At 39.1% G+C, this 15,403-nt stretch overlaps 5 protein-coding genes across 5 annotated transcripts in view; 3 read left to right on the top strand and 2 right to left on the bottom strand.

The window, feature by feature from the left end:
- The first annotated feature begins 892 nt into the window (after nt 1–892).
- LOC117565234 (fat body protein 2) lies at nt 893–1,854 on the top strand. Its single transcript, XM_034244241.2, has 2 exons — nt 893–1,270; nt 1,329–1,854. Exons 1-2 carry the CDS (start codon nt 944–946, stop codon nt 1,773–1,775), a joined length of 774 nt encoding a protein of 257 aa, XP_034100132.1. The 5' UTR covers nt 893–943; the 3' UTR covers nt 1,776–1,854.
- A 376-nt stretch (nt 1,855–2,230) lies between these two features.
- LOC117565233 (alpha-(1,3)-fucosyltransferase B) lies at nt 2,231–4,806 on the bottom strand. Its single transcript, XM_034244240.2, is given in 6 exon segments — nt 2,231–2,777; nt 2,779–2,907; nt 2,969–3,033; nt 3,036–3,145; nt 3,560–3,969; nt 4,195–4,806. Coding segments are annotated over 6 exon segments (1,329 nt in total). The 5' UTR covers nt 4,432–4,806; the 3' UTR covers nt 2,231–2,399.
- Nucleotides 4,807–5,069: 263 nt separating this feature from the next.
- On the top strand, nt 5,070–8,666 carry LOC117564546 (vacuolar protein sorting-associated protein 54). Its single transcript, XM_034243369.2, is given in 4 exon segments — nt 5,070–5,625; nt 5,690–6,339; nt 6,342–8,012; nt 8,015–8,666. Coding segments are annotated over 4 exon segments (2,838 nt in total). The 5' UTR covers nt 5,070–5,437; the 3' UTR covers nt 8,344–8,666.
- A 1,187-nt stretch (nt 8,667–9,853) lies between these two features.
- Nucleotides 9,854–11,380, bottom strand: LOC117565433 (uncharacterized). The gene is made up of 3 exons (XM_034244520.2): nt 11,204–11,380; nt 10,735–11,118; nt 9,854–10,190 (listed from the first exon to the last, which is right to left on the bottom strand). The coding sequence occupies exons 1-3, from the start codon at nt 11,244–11,246 to the stop codon at nt 9,946–9,948; spliced, it is 672 nt and encodes a 223-aa protein (XP_034100411.2). The 5' UTR covers nt 11,247–11,380; the 3' UTR covers nt 9,854–9,945.
- A 346-nt stretch (nt 11,381–11,726) lies between these two features.
- The window catches only part of LOC117564311 (disintegrin and metalloproteinase domain-containing protein 10), a 131,863-nt gene continuing 128,186 nt past the window's right edge, over nt 11,727–15,403 (top strand). The window contains 2 exon segments of the mRNA XM_034243007.2: nt 11,727–12,100; nt 12,850–13,537. Coding sequence (XP_034098898.2) covers nt 13,474–13,537 — 64 coding nt within the window. The 5' untranslated portion in view covers nt 11,727–12,100; nt 12,850–13,473.

Here is a 15,403-nt window from a genome sequence, read left to right as displayed (position 1 = left end):
ACAAGACTGAAGAAGCAGCAGTTTGCAAAGGAATGTAATTATTTTAACTCTGTAATTAGGATTAATCATAAAAAACATAAAGTATTGTTATTCGATATGAAGAAAATATAATAATTCGAGTTAGTTACTTTAAGACCATAAAAAATATATTATTATAGCATATTTGAGTAATCCTATCAGAAATGCCATAATTTAATCAGCAAGAAAGTAAGAGTGTGCTGTGTTGACTTAAGATATTGCGATATAAGTGCAATAAAACTGCAATTAGTGTGGGAATGCAAGCTTTATATGATGTCTGGCTCTAAAAACTTTATGATTTATTCTTTTTACCCCGTATCCAACAAATCTTAAAGTCAGAAACTCTTTATCAATGACAAATTTTATCATGGATTTTCTGATCTTTTCAGTAAAATGTATTTAAAAAATTAGAACATAGAAGAACCATACGCAATGAAATCAAAAATATTTTAAGCAAACAGAATCGAGATAGTTTTGGGGAACATGACGAAATTTCAGTTAGAATTGCATTATCTAAGCTTCATACTTTGTAATGTAGAAGACGCCGCATATATACATATTTGCGAGTATTTGTAGAATTGGGACCTAGGCTATATATTGCGATAAGGCATTGAGCAAAACAGACAACGACCTGGGGAGCAATCTTATCTGGAGAAGCACAAAACATTGCAAACACACATCTGGCAGATGCAGATGGTCCGGTCCCGAGACATCGGTTAACAACAATATCAGCGAATGCAATGTGACCTTTGACCCATTGGCACTTTACAGGTCGGTTAAGTCCAGATGCAGTCACAATAATCAGGAATGCATTTCGTGTATTTTGGGACAGTGAAAGCGAAGCGTATAAAAGACGATGTTGTCGATGGTGGAATGGTCAGTGATCAGTGCGATCAGTTAGTAGCATTGCAAAGAAAGAAGAAACATGTTCGATTGGACTGGTAAGAATGTTGTGTTCGCCGGTGGCTTCAGTGGCATCGGATTCCAGATGATGCACCAGCTGATGCAGCGCGAGAAGCTCAAGATGATGGGCATTGTGCACCGCATGGAGAATGCCGAGATGATGAAGAAGCTGCAGGCGGAGAATCCCAGTGTCAAGGTGGTGTTCATGCAAATGAATCTGATGGATAAGATGTCAATTGAGCAGACGATGAAGAAAATGGGACAGATGATGGGCAACATTGATGTGCTGATCAACTGCGAGGATGTGCTGCTCGACAAGGATGTGGCGACCACAATTGGCGTCAATTTGGTAAGCTGAAAACTGAATTCAATCGAATAAAAGATTACTCATTATTACTCCCAATCAGACTTCAATGATCTATGTGACGATGATGGCAATGCCGTACATGGACAAGACTCAAATGGGACTCGGCGGCATGGTCATGAATATGTCATCCGTTTATGGGTTGGAACCAGCTCCAGCATTTGCTGTCTATGCTGCTGCCAAACACGGAGTTATGGGCTTCACTCGGTCGATGGCTGACAAGATGATCTACCAGAAAACCGGCGTCATGTTCATGGCCATGTGTCCAGGACTAACCAACACCGAAATGATGATGAACCTGCGCGACAATGTCACCTGGCATCACTCCGAGCAGATGGTGGAGGCCATCGAGAGTGCCAAGCGCCAAATGCCCGAGGAGGCTGCCATGCAGATGATCAAGGGCATGGAGATGATGAAGAATGGCAGCATGTGGATCGTGGACAAGGGTCAGCTGAAGGAAGCCATGCCCCAGATGCACTGGCAAATGTAAACTGACATTGGAATTTGAAATGATTCGAGTAATTCATTTTTATATGCAATAAAGAAAATAATTGTTGTCAATTTTAAAATGCTTGTCTTTTGAAAAGCTTAATGATTATTCAACATTATTTATTATCATAAATTACAGACCGGAATGTTCACATCCGTGACAATAAAAGCTATTAAAAACGTGTATTAATTATAATAAAATTGCATTCCTTTTGCTATTTTTCAATAGTCGAAGTACTTGAAATTGATTGACAAATAAATCAAACATTTACTAAAAGTTCAGAATACTTGAATTATTAATACTGTGATTATAAAAGAACATTTTTCTTTCAAGGCATTTTATATACTACTATTTTAGGATATTTGCTTGATTGAATAGGAAATATAATTAACTTCAATGGCATCAAATGCTATTTGTCATTAATTTAGAAACAAGCAACATACATATTTGTCATATGTTAAGAGTGTTGTACTTTAATTTAATACTAATTATTTATTCGATTCTACTTGAACGATTTTATATTTCATTCAATTATAACATATCTTCGTCATTATACTCAGTACTTTGGTTAATTTCCATACAAGTATCTTAGAGATATATAACCCTAATATCTATAATTTCTTGTTAATCACATTTGCCATTCGCCACCATTTTGGAAAGTCGCGTCTCGAATTCCTGCGCAGTATATGTCAAATTCGTTTTCCAGAACTCGTTCAGGAGCTGTGCTTGACAGCGACCCACAGACATCGTGGAGCGCCAGTCTGCTCCATATTGTGGCTCCGAAGTGTACTCCAATGGGGCATACACCGGAGGCAGCGGGCAGTTGTAGTGTCGCTTGTCAGCTTGGCGATGCTTGTGAGGCAAATGAAGTTGCCGGCAGACGTAGCACTCGAAGCGTTGGAACAGCGAATTTTCCTGACTCTGCTGATCACCTCTCATGCTAAAGCTACGCGTGATTAGCTGAGTTAAAAGTAACTGATTGTTAATCGTGTGACGTCTCTTGAACCTTGTGTCCCAGATAGGAAAAATACTCGGTAGAATTGTCTCCCAACTGCTCTAGGAAAGCGGCCAGCGCACGAGCATTGGGAAAGTCGTCTACATAAATTGCGGATTTATTATTGGGCTGCCAATCCTGTGGAGAAGCAAGTGAAATAATTGAGCAGTCGATAGTTTTGAGTAGAGCTTTTACTTACGCGAATGCTTGGGGATCCAAAGTATATGGGTATAACACCTACAATGAGTGGACGCCAGAATTTTCGGTTATGTAATCCTCGCACACGCCATTCTCGATGGCAATCATAAACTTATAGTGTGCGAGAAAGCGCAGCAACTCCGGTGAGTACAGATTGTTCAGATAGTCCTTTTGCAGGCTGCATTTAGAAAAAGATATAGAAATTGTAAAAAAAACTTAACTTTACCATTCTTTGTCTCTTGGAATACCTGATGGAATCCCATATTGACGCTCATTCATTTTTTGTTATGTAAGAGCGTGTGTTATGTTTAAAGGGAAATACGAATATCGAGTTTTTGATAACTATTAGAAAGTTGAAAGATTGATCATATTACTAAAAGACAAACTTATAAACAGCAAACTTATAATAGCAAACTTCTGAATCACAGATAAATATAATGGTGTATAAATCTATAAAATTTTCAGATATTTTTGTATTATTTAAAGCTTGTACTGATTACAAATCCTTAAAGTACTTGACAATCCAATACACCCTCTTTAATAATGAATGTTTCTACGATACAAATTGATCCCATATAGAACTATCGCTCACCTCTCAGGCAAATCACGATTGTGCAGACAGCTGCCATATGAGTCCACCTTCATGTGCTTCATCAGCTCTCGCACATAATCCTCCCGGCCCGACATTGTGTCGCAATCGGATTGTAAAAAGACGACCGATGCCAAATCTTTGTTGAACTCAAAGGTGTGCTTGTTCTGGGGGCTCGTATAATAGTCAAGTTGGGTGAGATCGTTAGCTTGTGGCAGATATTGTGTGGTAAGTGGCATGCTACTGTATCTGCTAAATGTGGATGTGAAATTGAAGTGTTGCAGGAACTCGTCATAAGGCACATAGGGCACATTGCGTGGCGATTCCTCGTGTAGCAATGCCCAACGATGTCTGTTGCTGCGGGGCATTGGAAAGTCATATGGCTTCATATTCGATCCATAGAACATCACAACCTGAAAATGACAATAATAATAAATGAATGTTCTTTGAATAACTTTGATAACGAATGCAACTGAATTTGCTCATAAGAATTGTTATCAGCAAATTTTAGTGACCCAAGGTATTAAAGTTCCCAAGTTCTGAGTCCTTAAGGAAGTGGACAGACAGACAAGTAGACCGACATGTCTTTTGTTTTGTTTATCATTGTCAATTCTTATTTCCGCTTTTAGCATACTTACAAGTGACTCTTTCAAACGCTGGCGATTGTTGGTGACGCGACAAGTGCTGAAACCACATTGCCTCGTCTCATCGTAGTTCCAGCTCATGTCTTTCGTCCACCAGAGTATTTCCGGCGTATAATTTCGGATGCTATCCGTCTCACTGTGCGTCACATACCAGTATAATACGAAAACACCGCACAGCCAGATAAGCGAAAAGAGCAGCAACAGTAAACGACGATTTAGCCATGGACGCATCGTTTTGCTTTTACCGTTTCTTAGGGCGTCAAATGTTTTTGCTTTTCCTTTACTATGTTTATTGCTGCTTTACAATGTTGTTGGCAAATTAAGAATTGTAGCATAGCTCAATTCAAATGCAGGCGCGCAACAATTGTGTTCACCAAAAATTGCGGTTGTTCTCCTTAAATGAAAGGCTTCCAGTGCTGTATAACGAAAATAGGTCTTGGGGGAATTTTTGTTACGTTACGATTTGACGGCAAAGTCTGTTACACACTAGTCTTACGGCAAAAACTATCGGTAATAGGCTACTTTTGTAATTTGTATATTGTTTATCAAATTAACTGTTTTTACAATATTGAATCAGCTGTTTAGCTTAACAGCTGATAAAGTAAGCACACGATAGCGCTGCATGACAAACTTCATAATTATAATTTTAAATAAATATACAAATTAATGCACATATTTTAGTATATTTTAATTTTAATAGGTAAAGAGTCCGCCAATGAATAATCAGCCAATTAATATTCGTTCTTATTAAAATACATTATACGATGTATTGAAAGTAAATTTTCCTTTCAATTTCAATGCCAACAACAAAATACCGCTTTGTGTTGTCAGTCGGTCGAAACGTGCACTGCCGTCTAAGCACTTTTAAACGATATACAACACTGCAGAACATCATCATAATATTGTGCCGTTTTGCATTTGCTCAATTTTTAGCTAAATTCGACAACAAAATAGACAAGTACACATAGGAAAATCGGAGACATGCTGCTAATGATGGTAAAGTAAAAAGCAAACTCAACCGCTTGGTCAAAATGCCACAAATTCAATGCATGGCAAAGACGAGAAACAAAAAACAAATATTGACATAACACGTCAACGTTTGCGGCGAAGAATTTGTCAACGACAACAACAAAAGAGACTAAAATAAAAAGAAAGAAACAACATCCACGGGCGGCCGCAAGCCACAATTGATAGTTAATCAACATAAAGAGCTGGCAGCGAACGAGAAGCATGTGTTATGGCCACAGCTCAGCACAATTTAACAGAAGCTGCGATAACAGCAGCGGCAACAGCAGCCACAACAACAACAGCAGGCGCTTTAACAGCGGCAGCAACAGCAAAGACAACAACAACAACGAAGGACAGCTGGCAGAGCTGTTACTATTGCACTCGGGAGCACTTCAAGAGCGTCAACGAGTTTGTCGGGTGAGTGAAATGACATTCTAACCATATGCTGCACTTACTCAGCTCCCCCCTCTCTCACTCTTAGTCATCTGCGCTCGCGTCATTGCACGCGTGAAGGTGGCTCCTTTGTTTGTCGCTATGGCTTCAATGGCGTCTGCGCCTCACTGCCCTTGGACGGCGTCTCGGATCGCGACTATGACGCGCATGTGGCCAAGTACCATGTGAATCAGCAGACGCGTGAACTGCCGCCGGAGTGGGGCGTCTATTCGGCGGCACAGAATCTGCCGGCTGTGCTCAACGATCCGCAGCGTGGCAAGCAGAGTAATCTCTTTACCAAAAAGTGGGGCGAGCACTTTGTGGAGCGCAGTCAGGTGCCGCACACGGCGCGACTGCCGGACATAACGCATGCAGACTTTGCCGTCTATTTGGGCAGCATTGGGAAGCGTTATCGCTGGCACGAGCGACGACAACAACAACAGCAGCAGCAACAGTTGCCGACAACAGGGACGCCGACAACACCGGAGCACCTGAGTGCGGTGCCAGTGCCGGAGATCTTTCTGAAGTCACAGCTGCAGCTGCATCATGCCAGCACCTTTGCCCAAGTGTTTCCCAACTACATGCAGAAGGTGAACGACACGACGACGACAGTGCAATGCCAACAAACTGGTCGCCAGCTGCAAGAGCAACTCTCGCACTATCTGGACATTGTGGAGGTGAAGATTGCACAGCAGGTGGCACAAAATCCGCTGCCTTCTTTCATGCCATGACCACACAGCATGCGATCTTGGCTGAAATGCAACAGGCGGCGGAGCAAGTGCATCAATTGCGCTCGGCACTCGCCCAGCTCCATGGCAGCGCTGTTGTCGACAGCTTTCGCGTGATGCGATATGCTCAGCGTAGGCAGCACTGCCACAACACGCTGGACAAGCTGCGACTGATGGCGACGGTGCACAAGACGCAGCCGATGTTGCAGCTGCTGCTGGGCACACAGGATTATGTGGCTGCCTTGGATTTGATAAGCACCACGCAGGAGATACTCGCTGCGGAGCTGTTGGGCGTGCATTGCTTCAAGCATCTGCCCATGCAGCTGGGCGAGATGGAGAAGCTGATTGACAAGATGTTGACCACCGAATTCGAGCGATATGCGGCCAACGATTTGAACAGACCGCTCTTGGAAGCACAGCTGGAGACGGACAGCGTGTGCGCCGAGGAGGACAAACTGGTGGCCATTGTGATGGGTCTGTTGCGCAAGCAGAACTTTGGCTTTGTCTCGAGCTATCAGCAGGAGGCGATTGCCACCATACGCGCCATCATCAAGCAGCTGCTGATCGAGCTGCTCTCGCGTGGCGACAACGAAATCTGTTTGACCGGAGCCGGTGAGCAATCGCTGGACTTGACGCTGTCCGAATGGCTGGCGATGTTGCAACGTGCCAGCGGAGCCTTGGGCGCTGTCCTCGAACGCATCAAGGCGGTGGTATCGATCATGCAACAGACTGCCGATGCAGCAGCCGGTGGAAGTTGTCCTCACGAGCATGCTGTGAACTTGATTGATTCGGAGGCATTTCTAAGTGCGGCACATCATGAGCAGCTGAGTGCGCAGCTGCAACAGCTGCTGCAGGCTGTGTGCCACTATTGCCATGAGCGTTGTGCCAACATTGTGGCGCCACAGAGCCTGGAGCGCTGCACCGTGAGCGAGCAGGAGCTGCAGCAATTAGCGCAGGTGGTTGAGGAGTTTGGAGAGACAACGCTGGCGATTTGTGGAGCACCGAGTGTGCCGTTGCAGTTGGCATTGAAGGTGCAGGCGTCGCGTTACGCACAACGCTTCCATGCGGAGCACAAGCAAAAGCTGGCGCTGCTGTTGGACCAGGAGCGTTGGCGCCAAGTCGATATTCCACACGAATTCCAGCGCATCATCGATCGCATGACCGCTGGCGACTATGCCAAGCAGTCGCCGCTGGACAGCACATCGCTAGTCAATGGCAATGGCAATGGCAGTGGGAATGGGAATGGTAATCCTGTGCTGCTGCTGGAGGGCAAGCAACCGTTTGCCTTGGTCAGCGTAGCGCTGCTGCTCATCCAGATGCTGTACGAGTACGGAGGCAGCGCCCAGCGGCTGCCACTGCTCGCAAGCTATCATGCCCGGAATGTGGTGGACTTGTTGCGTTGCTTCAACTCGCGCAGCTGCCAGCTCATCATTGGAGCGGGCGCAATGCGTGTGGCCGGATTGAAGACCATCACGAGCACCAATCTGGCCCTCGTGTCGCGTGCTCTGCAACTTGTGCTCTTCTTGCTGCCGCGTCTGCGGGAGCACTTTGAGAGCATGAGCGGGTATGAGGCCATCGAACGGGATTACCAGGGACACATCAAGGAGATTGAGCACAAGATCCATGGCATTGTGTCCGAGCGTCTGGTGCCCAGCTGGAGGCGTGGGATGCGAGGCCGCCGATTCCATCGCAAACATTTCGACTCATCTCGCGGCATTTGGTCAAGTTGCATGAGGCAATTGCTGGCGTCCTGCCCGAGGCGCAGATCCATGAGATCTACGGCGTTGTGCATCGCAACTTCAAGGACAAGTTGCGGGAACAGTTGCTCAAGCTGAATATCTACAACAATGGTGGGCCACAGCATGGCGTCGTCACCTCGGAGCTGACTTTCTATATGGAAACGTTGCGCACGTTGAAGGCGCTGCCAGCGTCGCAGCTGGACGATGGCATCTTGGAGCACATTTGGCTCTATTGAGCACGCGGTATTATTCCCCCCTATATCTACATACCTATATTGCATTTGGATTTCCAAAATCTTCATCGCAATCATCACACTATCGTCTCTTGTCTCTGTTGTCTCCCGTCCTCCACGCATGTTTATTTTTTTCGTGTGTAGTATCCTTGTTTTTATTTATCTAAGCATCTAATTTGTACTTTTTTGCAATTGTATATTATATTATTATGCAAACACACTCGAGGTCATTCTTTTGTGTTGCACTGCATTAACTTTTAAGCGGCAAAGTCGTTAAAGACAACAAATATTAATAATAAAAGGCGACTGCATAACTAATACAATCGATGGCAAGCTGTTTCAATTTTTTGGGTTGAATATGCATTGGGGAAATGAGAAGATTTTTTTTAAATTTTAATTTCTATTTTCGTTAATCTGTAGAATAATTCTGTCAGTAAAATGCAGCTTAATATTTATTGATACATTTTACAATCGAGGAGAAAGTCTTCAATACTTATTGGATTAATGGATTGCCTTCAAAGATTTTGTAATACATTTAAAAATCGATTGGAAGCTCTTAAATCTTTCTTGGTTTCAAAGATTTCAACTTATAATCTAAAATTTAAGATCCTTTATATTCTCCGATATTAAAAATTGTGATCCTAGAACATTTTGAATTCATACTTTCAATATTTTCCGTAAAGAATCGTAATATTCTCATTTCGAAAGATTTAATTAAGTTACATTTTATTTAATTTTTTATTTTTGATATTATGAAAACATACTCTTTCTAACCTAACGATCACTTTTAGAATTGATGGATAGCAAATGCACATTTCTTAGTTATTTAATTCATGAGGTTTATAATGCAAGAGTTACGCTCTACAAATTGAATTCGATAAACATTAAATCCGGTTTTAGTTAGATATTTTGTAGATCCAAATAAAGTGTTTATTGCTTCGAATTTATTTAATATTTCGTTCTTTATTAAGGCAGCAGTAAAACTAGTTCAAGTTACTATCTCTAGATTTATTTGGTCTTAAGAATTCTAAAAGGTAATCTGATCTTGAAATTTTCAATTGAATTACATTTATCAATATTTATTGATTGAAATTGATCTATTTAGAATTATTTTAATGTTCAGAGGGTTTTTTTTATTGAAAGATTAAAGACAACTCGTTTTTAATTGATAAAATAAGTGTTCTGAGTATTCTTCTAATTAAAGATTCTATTTTATTTGAATTACGAGTTCATTAACTTCCAAGATCAGGTTGCATTTCATTACAGCACAATATTATAATTGGTTCATAAATAACTATAAGTGTTGCTTATCGAGAATATAAAGATTCACTTTTAGTTCATTGACATTATTATTATTATTATTATTATCGTGCACGCATGACATTTATCATTTTGTTAACAAAGGCAACCGTTAAATTAATAACTACACACTTATGCGACTTATATTCTAAGCTATCCCTGAAGTTTTTGCATATCGAAAGACAGTTTTTAAGAGAGGAACAAAAAAGTAAAATTAATATAATTCACGCACATTTAGTAATGGCTAACAATTGAAAAATAAACTTAACTGAATTTAAAATGTAAAACTAAAGTCTTATGGCTACATTAAAATAGATCAAAATCGTCCTCAAATATAGCTGGCAAAGGTGGTGCAGCATCGTCCAATAAATCAGGCGAAATGTCTTCGAAATCATTATTATATTCTAGCTCCAGATCATCATCCGGATACAGAGGTATTTCATGATCATCATTTACAAAATCTTTTTCAAATGCTGGTGAATAATTAAGTAATTTTTCGATGAGATCTTCGCTCAACAATGGTTCAGGCTCCTGCCAATTAAACGATGCGGCTACAAAAGAATTTTTAGATATTAGTTGAACACATATCGCATAAATAAAGCGGTTGAAGAAATAAATTCGATTTTTGTATTAGTTTAATCTTAAGATGAAAGTTAACTCTTAACTCCTCACTAAGTTAACTTTTGAGGTGAAAAATTAGATTCATTCAGTTTCAATTACAAGTTAATTTTGAACTATATGTTAACTATTAAAATAACAAATTAAACTTTATTGTGTATCATTTTCAAGTCAACTATTAGTTTTATCTCTTTAGATAATGTTGAAGTAAATCATTAGATCCAGTTTCATCTACAACTTAACTTATCTATAACTTAACGTTAATGTGAATCAAAAGATTTGATTCTCCATTTCAGTAATAATTGAACTATTTCTAAACTAACTTTTCAAGAGATTTGCTTCACGTTTCACCTATAATTTAACTTTGCAGGCGATTTGCTCGGTGCTTTATCTACTATACAGGGTAATTTTTATCGTGAAATTCATTTTTCGATTTGCTTAAAAAAATAAATATTACAACTAGAAAATTAAACTCACGCTGATGACAATTGTTTAGACATTTTGAGCTGGGAAAGTCCATAAAATCGAACAGATCAAAATCGACAAGCTCCTCCTTCTTCTCAGCCACAATCTCCTGACCATTCGACTCGCATTCGACTTCGTTAAAAGGAGGCGAATCCTTTGTGATTTGCTTTCGCATTTGTTTTTGCAGCGTTTCCTTGCAAAGCGACAATTTTGGGGCGCAGCTCTTTCGCCATATTTGATTGTTATTGTTGCTTTTAAATGGCGTGACGTTTGGTTTGTTGTTGTTTATCACATTGTCCAGCGAGCTGAGCACATTCTTCTTGCCCGATTGCAGCAGTGCATTGTTGTTGCCCAGCAACGATGTCTGCTTAGTTTTTCTGTTCGATCTTGGGAAAACTACGCGCCAAAAATGTTTAAGAAACAAAATTCGCATTTGTATTTGCATTTGCATTTGACACTATCGTCTTTTTGTATTACTTACCGTTAACTCCGGCGTTTTCGTTGTCCAGCCAAATTTGCGCCATGACGTTAAATGTTTTTAAATTACTTTCACCGTTTATTTTTATATTTGTTTCGTAAATTTCAATAATTTCTACAATGGCAAATGCCAAGCTACTCAAATTCAATTGTTCAATTTCACAGGGTTGACTGAATGCTGCTGTGTGACCAGCCGAAGTAAGGCATTATTTCTATAAAAAAAATATTACTCCAAGCACTTATCTGTATTATAGTGTTACATTTAAAAATTGATTAATGAGCGTGGTGTGGACTATAATAATAAATAATAGAGCAATAATATTAAAATATTAGAAGTAATCTCAATCAATTAGACAAAAGCAACTGGTTTATAGCAATCAGCTTTTGCGTGTGTACATACAATTAACATGGCAATAGGAAATTTACAGAACATGCACGCAAAACAACAGTCAGCAACGACGCTGTTAAGCGGAGAGCAGAATCTGTAAGTTTAACAGAGGGTGAGGGTAAACGTGTTGTTTGCATGTTTCTCTCTTGAGTCCAAAAAAAACCTTTGAGCGTGTCGGACGTGTGTCGGTTCGGAAGAATTTTCGAAAGAACTGCCGTGGGTGACTCGTCGTTGCGTCGCGTGTTTTGTGCTTGTGTTGGTTTTCCAAATTCATATAAAAAGCTTATTAAATACAACAAAAATAATAATAATAATAATATGTTAATGCAACGCCAATCTTAGCAATCGCTGTGTGCTTGCGACTCCATAATAATAACCGAAAGCAACAGCCGGAGAGCGTGAGTGCCAATTGCAAGACAAAATGGCTGCATTTCAACGCATTTAATGCGCGCACAAAAACACCAACAACAACAACACACAAGAGAACAACGTACACAAAGCATAAGCAAACATGTAAGTATGCAAGTGTGTGTATTCGTGTACATGTATGTGAATGCTCTTCAGCGGGTATATGAAAGAAGAGAATGAGAAACGCGGCATAACAAAGTTTAATTAGCACTAGTGAAACTGTGAAATGCAAATGAAATTTCGAATAAATACTAGAATCACACCTAATAAATGCAATTAAAAATGTTTGTTTATAACGGCTGCTGTTAATCATGCCCATGTGTGTGTGTGTGTGTGTGGTTGTGTGTGTTGCTTTCTTGTTTATTTGGTTGGTCTCTGCGACAATAACAAAATACAAGCGCACTCATTGAAATTCTATGCAATTTCAACGAGTTTGCGCTCTCGTTCAATGCTCTCTCACTTCTTTCGTATGAGTCTCTTCCAATGCTGCGCGCGCGCTCTGTTTGAGTGAATTCTCTGTTATGTGTTGAGTGTTTATTTATGTTCATGTTTCAGTGTTTTGCACTCGTTGTTAATTTCCTTATATGTGTCGCGAAGGGAGAGCGGGGAGGCTAATGTGTGTACTGCTTTTGTTGAGCTCGTTCCTAATTATAAAATATTTAAACCATTATTATTTCAAGTACAACAAAAATGCTCAACGCTTATTCGCTCTCTCTCTCTCTCGCTTTCGTACTACATCATAAGCTAAAGTCTGGAGACCAACAAGAACGGCAACAACAATAACACACACAAGCAACAGCTGCTGCATTCTCAACACTCCGTTTACGTCTTTCTTTTATCGCTTCTTCTTCCAGCCCCAGCAGCAACAACAACAACTACTGTTACAAAGCAAAAACAAAATCATCAACAGAAACTCCAACAACAACACCATTTTAAGTTGTGAGTTTTGAGTGAGTTTTATAATTTGGTTTTATTTCGATTTTTTCATTTCAATTATGTTTTCCACGCGCGCGAAATAATAAAAATAAAGAAGAGCAGTAAAAAGTAATGCATAAAAATCGTAAATCATATTACGTAGATTTATAGTGTACGTGACGGGTGTAAAAATAAAATCAAATAAAAAATAATACCTAAAAAAAAGAAAAAGAAAATCGTAAAAATAATAAAATATCAAATAGTGGCAAGTCGTGCGTGCAAAAAAAAATTAAAAAAGAAGCGTGTAAAATTTAATGGTGCGAATTTGGTAAATTATGAAAGCCATGTCTTAGGTGCAAAATATAGTTGCAATCAGTAGTCGGGTAGTCGGGATTAATCGAAAAAAAAAAGAAAACAACAACCACTCTAATAATCTAATAAATCCACTGCCAAAAAGCCTAAATCAACAAAACAAAAACAACAGCTACAGTTAAAGCTAAAGGAAAGAGCTTTTACTTTGAGGATTTTAAGCATTTCGACACGTTGGATTCCATTTGGATATAATGTCATCAACATGTGGATTAAATATGGTTTTCATGTCGATCATTTTCATTATCATCGTAAATGGTGAGTACACAATTATTTATAGATTAAATCTTTAATTAAATTCACATTGATTAGCATTTAACAGAAGGAAGGTCAAACCTATTGATTAACACATTTTAATCGATCACATTAGCTCCCTCTAACGATCACAGAAAATAAAAGCTTAGCAAAAACTTGTCTTCTAAAGATTTCACAACAGAAATGGCGGTGTCTCAGCAAACTGTTGTGTGACTGTGACTCATTCCACAAAGTGTTGATTCAACTCGAATTTCGAAGAGTTTCAGTTTCATGCCGGGTGCGGAGAGTCGAGCGAATTAGTTGGAGCTTATACATAAATGTATTGCGCATACATGAGCAATAAAATGTGTATATATTAGATAACGATCTGCGTGTATTTGTGCTTGAATATTAAGAGGCAACAACTGGTTCTTTCTTATGCTACTTAGTTGAGACCTTGACACCTGCGGGCTAACAAAACGAAGTCATTGTTCCACCTCAAAGGCGTGTTTAGAGTCTCTGAACTTTTGTTGTGGAGTATTTAGTGAAGTTGTGATCAAATCAAACATTCTTTTGAATCTTGACCATGTCTAATATACGTAAACTTATCTTACACAGAAATAAAAACAGGAATAAGGAAGTAAACGTTTTTAAAAAGTGTATTAAAAATAGAAATTATTACAAAATTACAAAAATTATAAAAAAAATTCTGGAAAAGTCAACTTCAAATAATTATAAATTAAAATGCACATTTTAATAGTTCGAAAAAATTAAAAAAATTAGAAATCAAGGCAATAATTTTCTTTGACAATTTATTTCTTTAGGTTTCTAAGTTATCGATAGTTGGAAAGCTTTCGTTACTTTGAATACAAACTATCGAATGCTTTCAATGTTTTCCCTAAACGTAAATCATTCTAATAATTTTCATTTAAGGCCAATTTAATTCAATGAGTCTACCCAAAATGAAGCATATGAGTAGCCAGCTGACTTCTCTTCCCCCCAAATGGCCCATAAAGCTCCCCGAATAAATGAAATCCCTCCTCATAAATCTCTTCTGCCCTTTACACACACACACACACACACATACACACAAAAGCGATTAAATGCAGTCGCTAAGAAGCGACGCCAAAAGAAGAAAAGCGAACAAAGAACAATGGCAAATAATTAGGAAAGTGGGTACTAAAATTATAAGAGTACCAAAGCGAGGCCGCCCCTCTCCACATTGCCCCTCACTTCACCACACAAAATGCCTCCCTCGTCCCCCCGTTCACCCCCTTATCACAGCAACGCCTCTGCACAGTGTGCGTAATTATTTTTGTTGTACTCGCGTTGCTTTTATGAAAATGTTAACTTAATTTCTGCATGATTGAGCATTTATTTCAATGTTATTGTCTATGGGTCTCGGGCATTTGTGATGTCCTCCGTTCTACCCATGTTTTGTTATTATTGTTCATTTTGAATTGTTGTGGGTTGTGCTTGCTTTCAAGTGCTCGCTTTTAGAGGGAGGAACAACAATAAAGATATTTCTGTGTGCGTGTGTGTAAATGTTCATTTATAAATAGAGATCCTTTAAGCTCGTTTTATTTCCAACAAGCGAAGTTCCTAGAAATACAAAATAAATTTGTGTTCATAAAGTAAATGTTGAAAGTAAATAAATGCAATACTAAATTTTGAATTTCTATCATTAATTTTAATTAAATAAAAATTGATAAATGATAAGAGGTTAAATACATTAAAACTTTTCATATTTATATCAAGAATATAGAATTTATTGTGTTTATTTATTATTATACGAATAAAATGTAAATGAGTATTTATAGTTTGCAACATAAATGAAATATATACAAAATACCTGAATTTTACCATATAGAGTAACTAAAGTAATTCATT

Source organism: Drosophila albomicans, chromosome 2L (genome assembly GCF_009650485.2).
Source record: "Drosophila albomicans strain 15112-1751.03 chromosome 2L, ASM965048v2, whole genome shotgun sequence".
Taxonomy (NCBI): domain Eukaryota; kingdom Metazoa; phylum Arthropoda; class Insecta; order Diptera; family Drosophilidae; genus Drosophila; species Drosophila albomicans.
Note: the sequence above shows the minus strand (reverse complement) of the source record. Positions and strands in the feature narration are given on the sequence as shown.

Excerpts from the sequence above, each read along its gene's own strand:
- LOC117565234 (XM_034244241.2), top strand. The coding sequence starts at position 944 with ATGTTCGATTGGACTGGTAAGAATGTTGTGTTCGCCGGTGGCTTCAGT. Across the intron at positions 1,271-1,328 it reads CCACAATTGGCGTCAATTTG|ACTTCAATGATCTATGTGAC; the intron begins GTAAGCTGAAAA and ends ACTCCCAATCAG.
- LOC117565433 (XM_034244520.2), bottom strand. The coding sequence starts at position 11,246 with ATGGCGCAAATTTGGCTGGACAACGAAAACGCCGGAGTTAACG. Across the intron at positions 11,119-11,203 it reads CGAAAACGCCGGAGTTAACG|TTTTCCCAAGATCGAACAGA; the intron begins GTAAGTAATACA and ends TTTGGCGCGTAG. Across the intron at positions 10,191-10,734 it reads TCTAAACAATTGTCATCAGC|CCGCATCGTTTAATTGGCAG; the intron begins GTGAGTTTAATT and ends ATTCTTTTGTAG.